The 13,758-nt window shown below is 42.9% G+C and overlaps 1 protein-coding gene across 1 annotated transcript in view; it reads right to left on the reverse strand.

Annotated features, from left to right (window-relative positions):
- Window positions 1–4,211: 4,211 nt before the first annotated feature.
- The window catches only part of disc1 (DISC1 scaffold protein), a 53,901-nt gene continuing 44,354 nt past the window's right edge, over window positions 4,212–13,758 (reverse strand). The window contains exons 12-14 of the mRNA XM_084077003.1: window positions 13,638–13,682; window positions 10,077–10,200; window positions 4,212–6,449 (exon numbers count right to left, since the gene is read on the reverse strand). Of these exons, the coding sequence (XP_083933129.1) occupies window positions 6,253–6,449; window positions 10,077–10,200; window positions 13,638–13,682 (366 nt within the window). The 3' untranslated portion in view covers window positions 4,212–6,252. The remainder of the gene's footprint in view (window positions 6,450–10,076; window positions 10,201–13,637; window positions 13,683–13,758) is intronic.

Genomic DNA, 13,758 nt, shown 5'->3' on the forward strand with positions numbered 1-13,758 from the left:
GTAACTCTGAGAGTGTACAAATGGAACCAAATGGACCCGTTAGGGTCCATTTGGTTCCATTTGTACACTGTCAGAGTTAAGTTAACCTTGATTTTACAACATGAATTGGGGTCTCAGAGATAGAAATGCCATTAAATGGGGGTCCATAGCCCTAATGCATGTCAAACTGGGGGTCCTTAAAATGTATCTTTTCAAATGGGGGTCCGCGGGCTAATAAGTGTCCATTTGGGGGTCCTTGACATGAAAAAGTTTGAGAACCACTGAGCTAGAGTCTGGGTTTCCACTCTAGTCACCCTTGTCACCAGCCAGGACCTGGATATGACCAGCAGGGCTCCTCTCATGGATCTTAGGGGGTCAAAAGATCTATAGTTCATACCCATGCCATGTCATTAAAAGTTAGTAGTAAAAACGTTCAATATATAGACTAACTGGGAACACTCGTGACACATTCCATATTCAACAATAATGCTAGCAGCCTTATTCTGAACGAATTGGAGCTAGTGATATTATGAGCAACACACAGCAGCAGCCCAAATGTCTTTTGTTTCATAGCAACCCAGCCACTACCTCTATACATCCATTATTTGCAATAAAACCAAATGCTCAGCCAAATCTATTCAAGTCTTAGAGCTCTTCAAAGAGATTTAACCGTGTGTCATTACTTCCAGAATGATTACCTCTCTATCTTATTGCTTTTATGTTTTCATAAGAAAGACTCATTGTAAAACTGCACAGCTGTGATTTAACTACAGTACGTGTCATGCAAACAAGGCAATGGCCAGGATTAGAACTGGCGGGGGAAACAAATAGTAGAAATAGTATTATTTCCAGTGGTGTTCTTGACTCCATCCTCATTCATAGGTCATCCAGCAGGGTAGGAAGTCAGGTTTTGAGTGAATTCCATCGCTGTGTGTGTGTGTGTGTGTGTGTGCGTGTGTGTGTGTGTGTGTGTGTGTGTGTGTGTGTGTGTGTGTGTGTGTGTGTGTGTGTGTGTGTGTGTGTGTGTGTGTGTGTGTGTGTGTGTGTGTGTGTGTGTGTGTGTGTGTGTGTGTGTGTGTGCGCGCGTGCTTACTGCACGTGCAAAGTTGGATTGAGCTGGGCTCGAGGTAGCCCTGGAGACCCTGGAGACTCATACAGCGTTTTGAAACTTACCGTTTAGTGTCAATCCGTTTCAAACTCTGTTTAGGTCTCCAGGGTTGGGGGGGTGATGGCTGTCAAGACCAATCACTGTCACCAGTTTAGCTAGATGCTCTCTAAAACAGCCACAACAAGTGTATTTACAGTAAGTAAGTTAGAACACCATAACTCTCCTCACTCACACACACACACACACACAGTTATAGCATGTCAGATCGCCCTACTACTGACTTTATATCAGACTTCTTGCTGTCACATCCCTCTGGCTGATTAATTAAAGATTTAATTTAGGCCTACAAGGAGTGTGAGGGTTTGGTAATTTCTTTCTTCCTCTGGGCCTCAGTCTGTGGCTTAACTGTTAAGAAAGTGCAAATGCAGGCTAATCATTTCACCCAATTGTACATGTCTGAGATCTCTGATTGCATCTGCTGAACCAGTGACTCATTTTCCACACCAGGCCCTTAAACTTACTGCCGGATAGTAATCAGACACACTCTTCAACAATGCACAATTTGCCATGAATAATTCCTGAAAAAGGCCCGGAAGAATATCAGACACCGCAGCATGAACATGAAAAGAGCAGAACTTGAACTTACTCAGTTCTCAGAGTGCTTTCGTCACTTTCTACGACTGTGATTTTGCATCCAGCAATAAATAATGGAAAACGGGTGTATTCCGTAGGAGACGGCTCGGTTCACTCTGATGTAGTTTATATAATTGGATGAGATTTTCGATGTTGAACTCAGAATACAGAGGGAAAAGCACAATGCAATCTATTTCCAGTTCTCTCTGCTTTGTCTCCTCTATGATTCATCTGTCTCCTCTCCGTTTCAGATCTGACAGTGGATTATGCAGATAACATAATAATTCAAGATGCTTATGAATACAAATCCAGGTACATTTGCATTCATTAGTAGTTCTTCTTGTGAGGCAGTATGGGGGGAAAAGTCTACAATAAGATCTCTGCTGCCCCCATGGTTCACAGAGTGTGTTTGTGTACCAGACAGACCTGACACATCTCTCTTTCCTTTTGCCTAAACATGCATGAACTTTCTTTCTACAATCTTGCAAATTGTGCTAGCTGTGTTTAATGCTCACGAATCTGACAGCTGGAATTGTGTGGTAAAGGTTGATTTGAGATATGTCACGATGCGATGCATTGTGAACTTGCACCTCAACTACTTTCACCAGTAATCATACAACAAAGTATATAAGGCATAGCCACTTATACTTCGTTGTTGTTTCAGGGGTCTATCTTTGCCCCCCCTCATTTTTTCCCTCTACACCCAATCTCTTTGGCTGTTATGACATGCCCAGAACAGGGATGCTAGGGTTCGTGTGGTTAAGTGGTTAAGCGTGCCTAATCCCTTTCTCCCTCTTTGTCTCAGTTCTCTACTGAGACTCTCAGTGCAGGAACCACAGGGAGAGATGATGGAGTCTCATGACTTCTCAGCAATGGGACGCTCATGTCTAAGTGGTTTAGGCGTGTACCACATAGGCTTTGATGCCTGACGGCGTGTTCCGGGTCCGATTCCGGTGGATTTGCTGCATGTCACTCCCCGTTTCCTGTCTCTCTTCACTGTACTGTAAAGGCAGAAAAGCAAAAAATTACCCACATCCCCTAAACCCTGATTCATAAGTAACTCCCTGGGTTCTTTAAGCCGACCACCCAGCTCCTGACTGCTCTACCATCCCCATTCGACCCCACGATTCATCTCCTTAAAGGAGTAGTTCAATCAAACAATTACTTATTTTTTATCAATTGCACACCCCATGCAGCCTTGAATTCATGGATCTATTTTTGTTTTTGTCGCATTCCTGAGCCAATAATTTGATTACCGGCGGAAAGATGGTAATGTATCCAGTAGGAGACACAAAGTAGACTCTTTGTGTCTCCTACCGGAAATACACCCGGTCATCAAATTATTGGCTTAGGAATGCGACAAAAACAAAAAGAAATCATGAATTCAAGGCTTGTGTACTTGATAGAAAATAAGTAATCTTTTGGGTGAACTACTCCTTTAATTCATCCCCTCATCCTCTCCGGTCATTATCCAGCCATACTCAATGTCATTATTCTCAGCAAAGCATAAATAAGTTTCATAGCGGCATGGTCTTTGTTAGTGAATTTTCTTTAGGCTGGGAATTGAGAACACACTGCAGAGCTCCTCCTCATGTTGCATTTTGCATTTTTGCCCTCTCTGCAGAACCATCTGGGCATGGTTTTCCACGGCCATTTCATTGAACAAAGCTGCCATGTGGGGAACAGTATGAGACAAACACAGATTCAATTATGAGGCGGGGGTATTTGTCAGACTATAGTACGTGCGTGTGCCAGGTTTCTGCGTGTCTAAAGCTGTCTGAAGCTGATGGATGTGGAGACTCCTGGTTTGGCAGGCGGTTTGGGACCTGGCAGTGACGTGAGAAAGGCCCATTGTTTTGCAAGACGAAAACCGCCAACCCTCAGCTGTGTTTACAACGTACAGCACGGTATTCTAGAGAATGCCACCATATGATACGGGACCCCTCCCCTGCTCCCCTGGTCCTTAAAACACAGGACAACATCAGAGGGGAGCGGAGTTAAAAAACCAACCCATTCCACCTCATGTCCTCTGGGGCCTTCGTGGAGCCGTCATGTCTGCTCATTAGTCATGCTACCACGTCTGAGGTGAGATAACAATGGAAGACCCATGTATCCCCTCCAGACCTCACTACAGGACCTTTATTGCCCCATCAGTACCACCTGTACACTCACTTGCTCCTGGCAACATGCCCACCCAAGTTATTTGAATCAGAAATCAGAAACACTGCATATGACACAGTCATATTATACCAGGTTGCAGATACATACAGTGGCCGAACACAGTATTGCGGGTCGTCTTTAGATCCCATATTCTGAGAGGACATTGAGCCCTCATTGGCTAAATGACCAGCCAATGAGGAAAAAGTCACGCAAAAGGACCAGCCAATGGGGGAAATGTGACCACTAGCGAGTGTAGAAATAGACCAGGTTTGGCAACCTGGTAAAAAACACAGACCAGCCAGACAAATTATCAAGTCCAAGTACATGCTGTAATTAGTGAGACATTAACGTGAATAAATATGAAATAAAATACAGTGGTTTCAAGCTGAAAATAATAATAAAAGTAAAAACAATCAAAAAAGAAATACAGTGGTTAATTGGTGAAACTCAACAATAGTCTTGGTTATAATTAGCAAAAAGAACAGGTGACGTCATATTGACTGGTCATAAACGGTACCCAGTGGAATGAACATGACATCTTCCTACAGTATAATATACAGTAACAAAAAAAAAGTCAAACGATCCTTCAAACAAAGAAGTAAATAACAAAGTGCTTTTTTAGACAAAGAAAAACAAACAGTAGTTACAAACAGCATTTCTGTGCTCAGTGACGTTTTATCGGTCAACATTTTATATGTGCATGCCATCAATTGTTGCTCTATTTAAATATATAATTAAAGATTATAGCATGCCTCCTAACATTTCATCCCAAGCGTGTAACACTGCCTTATGAAGATAAGAGGAAAACAAAGAACATATTGCATTTTCCAGAAACGAAACTGATAAAAAGCTCAGGGAATTGTAGCACCATGACCTCATGGGTTAAAACTCATCTAACTGAAGTCAGTAAATTGCTATTTTCAATCTAAAAGCGACATGGTAAAACATTACATAACATGTAATGTTCTGCTCCTACCAGATTGCAACACTAAAAGATACTATATGGATTGTCAATTTGGCTGTTTGTAAATCTTTTTTAAATGTGGTAAGGCATGAGAACCTGCATCTAGCACAGCTTCAATAAACAGTGGCCCACCGGAACAGTTTTTGCTGGCAAGTTACATGGAATTCACAACATTTGTATTAAAGTGTCTAAAAGTCCAATATAAAACAAACTTCATAGTGTTTTACAACTTTTGTTTGTTCAGTTCAGTTCCGTTCAGTTTGATGACCACGCCAATGTGGTCAGTGGAATGTGCTTTCAGTACAGCATTGTTCAGTTCATTAATGCTACAGAAACTAGGCTTTAGACCAAAAATATGTCCTTTTCTCCAAACTTACAGCAATACCACAGAGGCTGGTTGTAAGGAGTTCTGAGGGTGGGTCTATATGAGTGGTTCTCAAACCTTTTCATACCAAGGACCCCCAAATTGAAACGTATTTGCCCGCAGACTCCCATAAGAAAAGATCTGTGTAAACATTGTCAAAATTATTCCAAACTTTACAGAATTGATCTGGATTATTCAATAACAAAAATAAACTAGAAAAAGTGCTCCTCGGAGCACAAGTCTCCGCCAGCAGACTTGGGAATGTTGGGAATGTTCTACTTCTTATGTTCTAATTCTTACAAAAAATAGAACATGTTACTGTGTCATAGTAACATGACACAAGTGTGCTATCCGTCTGTATAACTGTCCTATCCGTCCTGTCTGTATAAGTGTCCTATCCGTCCTATACAGTCATAGCTATGTCTGTATAAGTGTCCTATCCGTCCTGTCTGTATAAGTGTCCTATCCGTCCTGTCTGTATAAGTGTCCTATCCGTCCTGTCTATGTAAGTGTCCTATCTGTCTGTGTAAGTGTGATTATTCCTGTCTTACCTCACTTTGAAAGAGGCTAAGACTCTTTCAAAGTGACACATGTATTTATAGGCCGCTATACGTCACTAGCCAATCAGATCACACTATTTCACCGTATTGTCACGTGTCACGTGAGGCTTGACCAATGTTAGCTTGACATGTGGAAAGTGAAAACAATGTCTCCTGGCGGAGACAAAAAAATACATGCAGCAGAGCTTGTAGATCGGCTACTCTCAAAAAGCCAAAGTATAAAATAGGGTCAAAGTGGTTGAATTGATTTGAATGCCATATTAACACATTTTGCTGGGGACCCCATGGAACCCCACAAGGAACCCCTGGGGGTCCCCAGACCCCACTTTGAGAACCACTGGTCTATATATCTAAAGGATATGGGATCTGTTGCTGCTGCTGCTGCAAAGTCGGAGTCAATTCCCAGATCCCGACATGGTGGGGGTCACACACTCGAGAACGCCTGCCAGTGTGTGAGTCCTCAAAAACACTATTATTGTCCATGTCAAATGTCCCAGCTGTCACTGAAGTACTGGTCCTCCTCCTCCTCGTCTTCCTCCGGCTCCTCCTCTGTCCCATCTTTCATGAGGTCAACATCTTGCACCTCATTCACGTCCTCTTCATTCTCCTCTTCCACTCGGAGATGCACCAGCATGCTTTGCAGAGTGGCCTTCACCTCCCGAACTTCCTTCTCTAAGGATGGTGCAAGATAAGGTTAAGGAGAAACATTTGATGCCACGCACAGACTCAGACCCAAACAGAGAGTCACACCCACACATCCATCTACATGTCATTCATGCAGATGTGCCACCAGACAAATACCAGGGCAAATGTGACAGTAGCGGTCCTCTGTGGATAATGATAATAGCAGTCAGGGGGGGGGGGGGGGGGGGGCGGAGTCTTATGAAGTCATCAATCTTTCCCCACTTGGCCACCAAACTCTGATTACTAGTTCGGATCATCAAGTCATACTCAATTTAACCTCATCCAATTCACTATTCATGAGCTAATTTCATCTATAAAAGCTGTGTGGCAGTGAGAGGGGCCAAGCAAACAGACTGCCCAGCTAAATTATTCATAGGCCTTCAATGAAACGGGATAGATGCACTCATCAGATGGGGGAGAGGGGGGCATTGTTTAACCTGCTTAGAGACGCAAATTAATCGTGCAAGTGTCCAGTTTAAGTGGCAAATCAAAGGGATGCCTTTGATGGCAGATGGGGCCTGATGGCTCGTTTTGCTCTCAGAATGAACACAGATTGTCCTCATTCATAATTAACCGGCCGTTAAAGAGCTTCTCATGAATAATGCACGGTGTTCACTGAGACTTCTAAGGTAGTACAAGCCAAAAGGGATGATGAAAGTTAAGCCCTACCTTTTGGGATGTAAAAATAAAATCTACTCATACAGGTAGACTTTATATAGATGCGGGTAAAAACTTAAAAGGAAAGATCAACATAAAGTGTCTAGTAAGGTGTTGGGCCACTACAAGCCACCAGAAAAGCTTCACTGCATACAGTCTACAAGTCTCTGGAACTCTACTGGGTGAATGGAACACCATTCAGACAAATGATATTTCCTTTCCTTTAATTTAGTGTTTGATATTGGTGGAGAGCGCTAGCGCTGTCCAACACGTCAGTCCGAAATCTCTAACAGGTGCCTAAATGTGTTGAGATCTGGTGAGTACGAAGACCTCACCATACTCATCAAACCATTCAGTGAGCCCCAGGGCCCTGTTGGAGGGGGGCATTGTCATTCTGGAAGAGACCACTCCGCTCCTCGGAGCACAAGTCTCCACAAGTCGCCCACCATAACCTCCACCAGGTTATGGTGGGCCAGCATTGTATGAATTTATTGCACAGACACAATATGTTGATTGGAGGGAGAGTTGAAAATCTGTACTAGTAGAAGCAAAAAGTGTGTTTAGTAGAAAATTATATATGAAGGACTTTGTAGTCAGGCATAGACTGTGTGTAGTTTTGTGTATGAGCAAAGAGTTATTGGTGTTAATGTGAAGTGGCTTGTTATAGTGTTTTAGTCAGGTACATTTTGGGTGGAGGTTCTTGGCCAATCAGGATGGAATATGAAAAATCGGACAGATCCGTCTTGATCACATGACTATAGAGATCATGTGTACCGATTTGCGTGATGTTTGGACAAAATCTGTAGGAGTAAAATATAAAACAATGTGTTTTGCAAAAATCTGCCTCATGGGAGTTTGCGTGCACAGTTTAGCATCAATCGGGCCAACGGTGCCGGAGATGAGCTGTATACAGACGCCGGACACACACACACACACACGGACGGACAGGGGCGCTTATACATATGTTTTGGCTTTGTCCTTATCTAAGCGAATGTAATAAAAAATATTATAATAATTATTATAATTAATTATTACCAAACTATCCCAACTGAACCGCGGTGTGTTATTGGGAGACACGTCCTTGATCAATGTTCGAGGCGATACTCGTCTTTTATTAGAATAGCTCTTGCAACAGCTACAATGCATTGCACAGTGCTGGAAGGGTGAGCAACACCTACAGGGGGCTCTGTGTTTCATACACTCAATTGCCTGCTTTATTATTATTATTATTACTATTATTATTTCTTGCCCTTTTTTTGCTCATTGTAAATCAGAACTGAATAGTTTTTCGTTACACACGTATTTGTTCTTGCATGTACTGAAAGAATCCTCATGAAAACGCTTGGGGAGACGCCACTTTAGCCTCCGCGTCACCATGACAACCGTTCTTGAAATTCAAAAGCAAGAGGCATTGGCCCGACATACCCTCTATGTCCTTGTGTATCACTGTATATTTTATAACCACGTGTAGGCTACAGGAAAACCTGTGATGACTGAAATGTAAGGACAACTGACATTGTAAGGACACTGAAACAGAGACATGGATCACAGCAAGTCAATCTGGGTCTGTCTCTGAATGTTTAGGCTGTTATGACGTTATGCAGGAGCTGGCAGTACTCGCCTGACAGCACAGCAGGTGAGACAAATCACTAACCACACATCACACAGAAGCATAAAATACATTAATTTCAAGGACCCCGGTTTGATCTGCATTTGGATTGGATACCAATCTACATACATTGTTGTTGTTTTGTTTCTATTTGTTTTCTTATTACGTTATATGCATTTATTATTGCTTTGTGAATAGACTAACGTCTATATATATGTCTCTCTTGTCTCTTGGAAAGCACTTTGGGGTCAACTGCTGTTGTGTTAATTCAATGCTGAGAGTACACAAATGGAACCAAATAGATCCATTTGTACACTCTAGGTGTTACAGACAGGTTCCTATCAATCATTTAGCTGGGGAACCCATGGAACCCCTTAAGGACCCCTGGCACGTCTTCCACAGCCGCACGCGGAAATATAAGCCTTTTCTATTTCCTCTTGGTTCCGAGCAGGTCAGAACAGTGAAAACAGTAATCCATTTCCAATCAGCTCCTTAATTAGGACGGAAATTGATGCATTGTGACCCGTGATCGGCTTCAACAGTTTCATGTGAGTCATTATCATGGATATTGTAATTTCCCCCGAGCCAGATCCAATGAGAGGGAACGGACACACCGGGGGGGAAGGGGGGACTTGGGAGAGGGAGGGGTGGGATGGTGGCTGGGTGGACATTAAGATGTGAGCAGGAGAGCAGAGTCATTGCGGTGACATTCCACTATCTGCCACCAGCGCCGGCCCCCTGTCTGTCTCCCCAGGTTTAATCTTGGCTCATGGGGGACTGGCAGCCGCCATCGGCAGCCTTCTAATAACCTTGCTTTGGACTTTTACCGCTTACATTTTTCCACTGCCACTCCTGTTAGACACGGGGTGAGCTTGAAATAGCAATAGAGAGGAGGGAGAGAGAGAGAACTAAAAAAGAGATGAGAGAGAGAGAGAGAGAGAGAGAGAGAGAGAGAGAGAGAGAGAGAGAGAGAGGCGTGTGTGTTCAACCCCAGAAGAAAAATGGTCTGAACTAATTTTATCCTTAATTCCCTCTCTGAATGGACCTCTAATGTCAACAGAAGACAAGTTGAGGGTCCTGTTCTATTTTCTTTCTAAAGGTAGAGCAACAGGCCTCTCACACATCAGTCACCCTAAAGGTATTCTGGAGGTCTGTCTATTGAGAGTTCTAAAAGATCGGGCAAACTAGGACCACAAGGCATATATATGGACATGAATAGAAACACACCAACATGACAATGCACACGCACAAACACACACTCCCCTCACACAGGCACGTACTGTACATGCAAAGCACATACCGTACAGTACACAGGCGTACAAAAGGAAATTAATGGGAGTCTCTGGTTAAAAGGATATCAGTGAGGTCCTGATCCCGGTTGAGCATGGCCGTCTGCAATTCGTCTTCCAAGGCAATTAGTCTGTCACTGATCAACTCACACTGCTCTGTGAGGTCCAGAGCTCCGGCATCACTGCACTCATCCTGGATGGACAGGGGGGAGACAGGGGAGACAGGGAGTGAGAATCAAAGAGAGAAACAACAGATATATAGAGATATACTGTATATACTGGGTAGCAGGCTTTCAGCCTCAGCATCAGAAAAGATGATACCCCTGACATGAAAGTGTTCTCTTCAGAGCGCTGCATTTTGAAATTGAAATGAAAGTACCATCTGAGTGCAATTTTAAAATGGAAAAACCATATGAAAACCCTGAGAAAATGTTTGAGAAGTTGGTTCCTCACTTCTGCATTTTCAGAACAAATAAATGTATGCCCCCTCCTTTTCTCCCTCTACACCAAAATCTCTTTGCCAAAAATAGCCGACCTACAAGCTTGTGGATCTGCTATTTTCGCCAAATGTTCGCTACAAAAATAGGGATGCTATGTCGTTGAAGGTAAACAATGCGTAACTGATTCGTTTTCAATGCTTTTCAAGATAATGTCACCTGCTAAAAAAGGCTGTAAGCAACTAATGGACTGTATTCACAATCAACATGTACAGACAAGACCCAGTATTCTTAACAAAAATAAACGCCTCCATATAAAACCTCTGATGAACTGCACATGTGTTGAAATGGTCTTTATCCGGTTTTCAGTGGAAGCAGTCAAGTGGACACGGTGCATCGGAAACAGATGCTTTTGGAAATTAATGTTGCCTGATGTTTTGTATTTTCAAGGGGGGTCAAGGTGATAACGCACATTACGCCCACCAGGGTGATTTGCAGCGCAGTGCTTAACGTTCAGGTAGCACAAACCTGCCTAAGGATAATGTAAGTGTGTTCTAGGGGTGGTGATTGGCATAGGTGGGTAGAGGCTGGTGAATGGCAAGAGGGCAGCAGGGCAGTGTATGCAGTTAAAGAGAATGGGCCAGGCCATAATTAGGACAGGCCCCTTTGCAGACGGCATGTCCTAGTTCTATCACACACACACACACACACACACACACACACACACACACACACACACACACACACACACACACACACACACACACACACACACACACACACACACACACACACACACACACACACACACACACAGTTTTGCCGGTCAAGCAGCATATGGAAGTGGAGTCTGACTCATAACGCCAGGTAGAGCTGCCCCCTACGGCCCAATGCTGTCTAATTCATCTCTAGCAATTCACGTCTGAGCTCTGTCTCTGGTGTGTGCCCTGGACTGGCCCTAACTTTATAGGCTAATGCTACTCTTTAACCGAAATATTCAACAGTAAACAGCCGGAGGCCCGACAAGATGTCATCTGTGATGCAATTAAGCAAACCATCAAGTCAGAAAAAGCCCATAGGACAAGAGACAGCTTTGTGTCATTTGCAAGCATAGCTTGTCAGGTAGCTTTTTCTTTTAGGAATTATAGTGGCTTAGGAGTGGCTCATTACTGCTAGGTAACATAGGATGCATCCTAGTTATAGCTCCCTTGATTTGACAGATTTTTTAGGAAACATCAAGTAGTCCCGTGGCTGCGTAGGACCTCCCATGAGGCTGTAAGGCAAGGCTGGCGGGCGTAATTCAGGTTATTTTAATGGTTTATATGATTTAATTTGAATTTCCTCAGCATGTCATCACCATGTGTCCGCTTGCCGGATTCAGTCAATTTATCTGTTGTGCGAGAGGCTTGATTACCATGGAAACCAGTTTTTCACCTGACGCTACCTCTGTTGGTTGTCTAGATTCACTGTCACTGTACCTTTGGGACAAAACCAGTATCTGGTAAGGAACATTTGATAGGTTGTATGAGGCAGAGCCAAAGTCCTGTTAGTGCAGCGTTAGGTGGCATGTTGTACAAAGTCTCAACCTGGGAAGCCCAATTCTACCAGTCCCAGGGGAGACACAGTAAATGTAACAACGCACTGAGATGGTTGCGTTTACGCTGTGCATATTAGCTGCTTTGCTGATGCAATCTATTGCAAGAATGGACACGAGTCGTAACCTTAATACTGCCCTGGGAGGCAATGTGCAACAAAAGTGCATGGCCAATTAAAGCCCAAATTGAAACCAGCTGTCTCGCTTGGAGACTTTCTTAGCATTCTGTTTCCTACTGTGTGATCACAGCAGGAAACATAGATTTCGTGGTAAACGAGATTTCCACATGATGACAAATAGCGTAATAACATGTCATACGTGGGTGATATATTAATTTTCGTTTTACTGCTATTTGCCCACCATAAAACAATGTGTGAATACTGTATGACTAAAGTATAAATAACATAATTTGCCAATTGTTCCACTCAGTATGCTGGTATGGATATTTGGATGTTATTATGGACAGATAGTTAACAGTCAGTTACAGAACACAGTCACACTGTATTAAATTCTCAAGGGTGACACACATTTGCTAAACGAGAGTTAAAAGGGATTTACCAGCATTATGCTAGCACACTCATTTGTTATCCTTGGTATTTACACTGTAGCAAACACACTAATAAACAGCAGGAGACACAGAATAAGATGCTTCCAGGGAATTATTTATCAATAGTTCGTCACATGAAGAATTTATATTTCAAAATAGCAGTGAAACTCCATCATTAAAATGTGTTATCATGAATTAAGCGTCAAATGCCAATGTCATAAATGTTTCAGGCCAACCGGCAGGCGCTTCCATTAACTACCTGATTACTGCGGTAATCTGGTTAAAGGTATGCACCATGCCATCTGGTTAATATGATTAAAAGCATGCACCATTTGATAATCTGATTAAAGGTATGCACCATACCAATAATCCTCATTGTGCACCACCCATTGTGTCAATACAGTATGTGTGGTGGTTTGTAAGGACACAACGAGAGGCTGAAAGGACAATTAGTACAGATTAGGAGCCAATGAACAGCAGAATTAGAGAGACCACACACACACACACACACACACACGCACCAATCAATCTCCCCAGTGGCAGCAGGTTCAGCTAGGCAGCAGCTAAGTGGAAATCATTTACTTTAAGTCATTATAGAGAGGAGAAAGAGGTCAGGGAAACGCTTCCTGTCCAGACGGTCCCCATAGAAGATGTCTGGGTCAAATGGGACACTTCCATAATGTCAATGTATGGAAATGAAAGGCACGGGACCAGAGGGGAGGCGCAGAAAAACAACATTCCTTGTAAGATGAACTACCTGTAGGTAGTAGATATAACGTAACATGCAGGGGGAGGAGGTGTGAAGCCCGATTTGTACTTTGTCTGTGTCGCTCGGCGAAAACAACGGATCCACAAGCTCACAATGTGTCGTGAAGCGACACGTTGTGATGGTTTTTACGGTATAATTTAAGCAAGTTCCAAGTTCAGGCTCGGTTTGGATGCCTCTCTGTCACTTAAGACAGCATTAAAAACCCAGTTCTTCAAATGCAGTGCTCACATTCATGCAACAACAACATCTAATAACAGTTTTTATTCATAATTTAAAACATTACCTCTGGGTGATTTTCTTCCATGCAGAACAAAAACTCCTCCAGTTTCTGCAGAAACAAGAGAAAGGTTTGTTGAGGCAACAGATACAAAAAAAAATGAAAAACTCATGAATTATTGAAAATG

Source organism: Gymnoscopelus microlampas (assembly GCF_963454915.1).
Source record: "Gymnoscopelus microlampas genome assembly, chromosome: 13".
Lineage (NCBI taxonomy): Eukaryota > Metazoa > Chordata > Actinopteri > Myctophiformes > Myctophidae > Gymnoscopelus > Gymnoscopelus microlampas.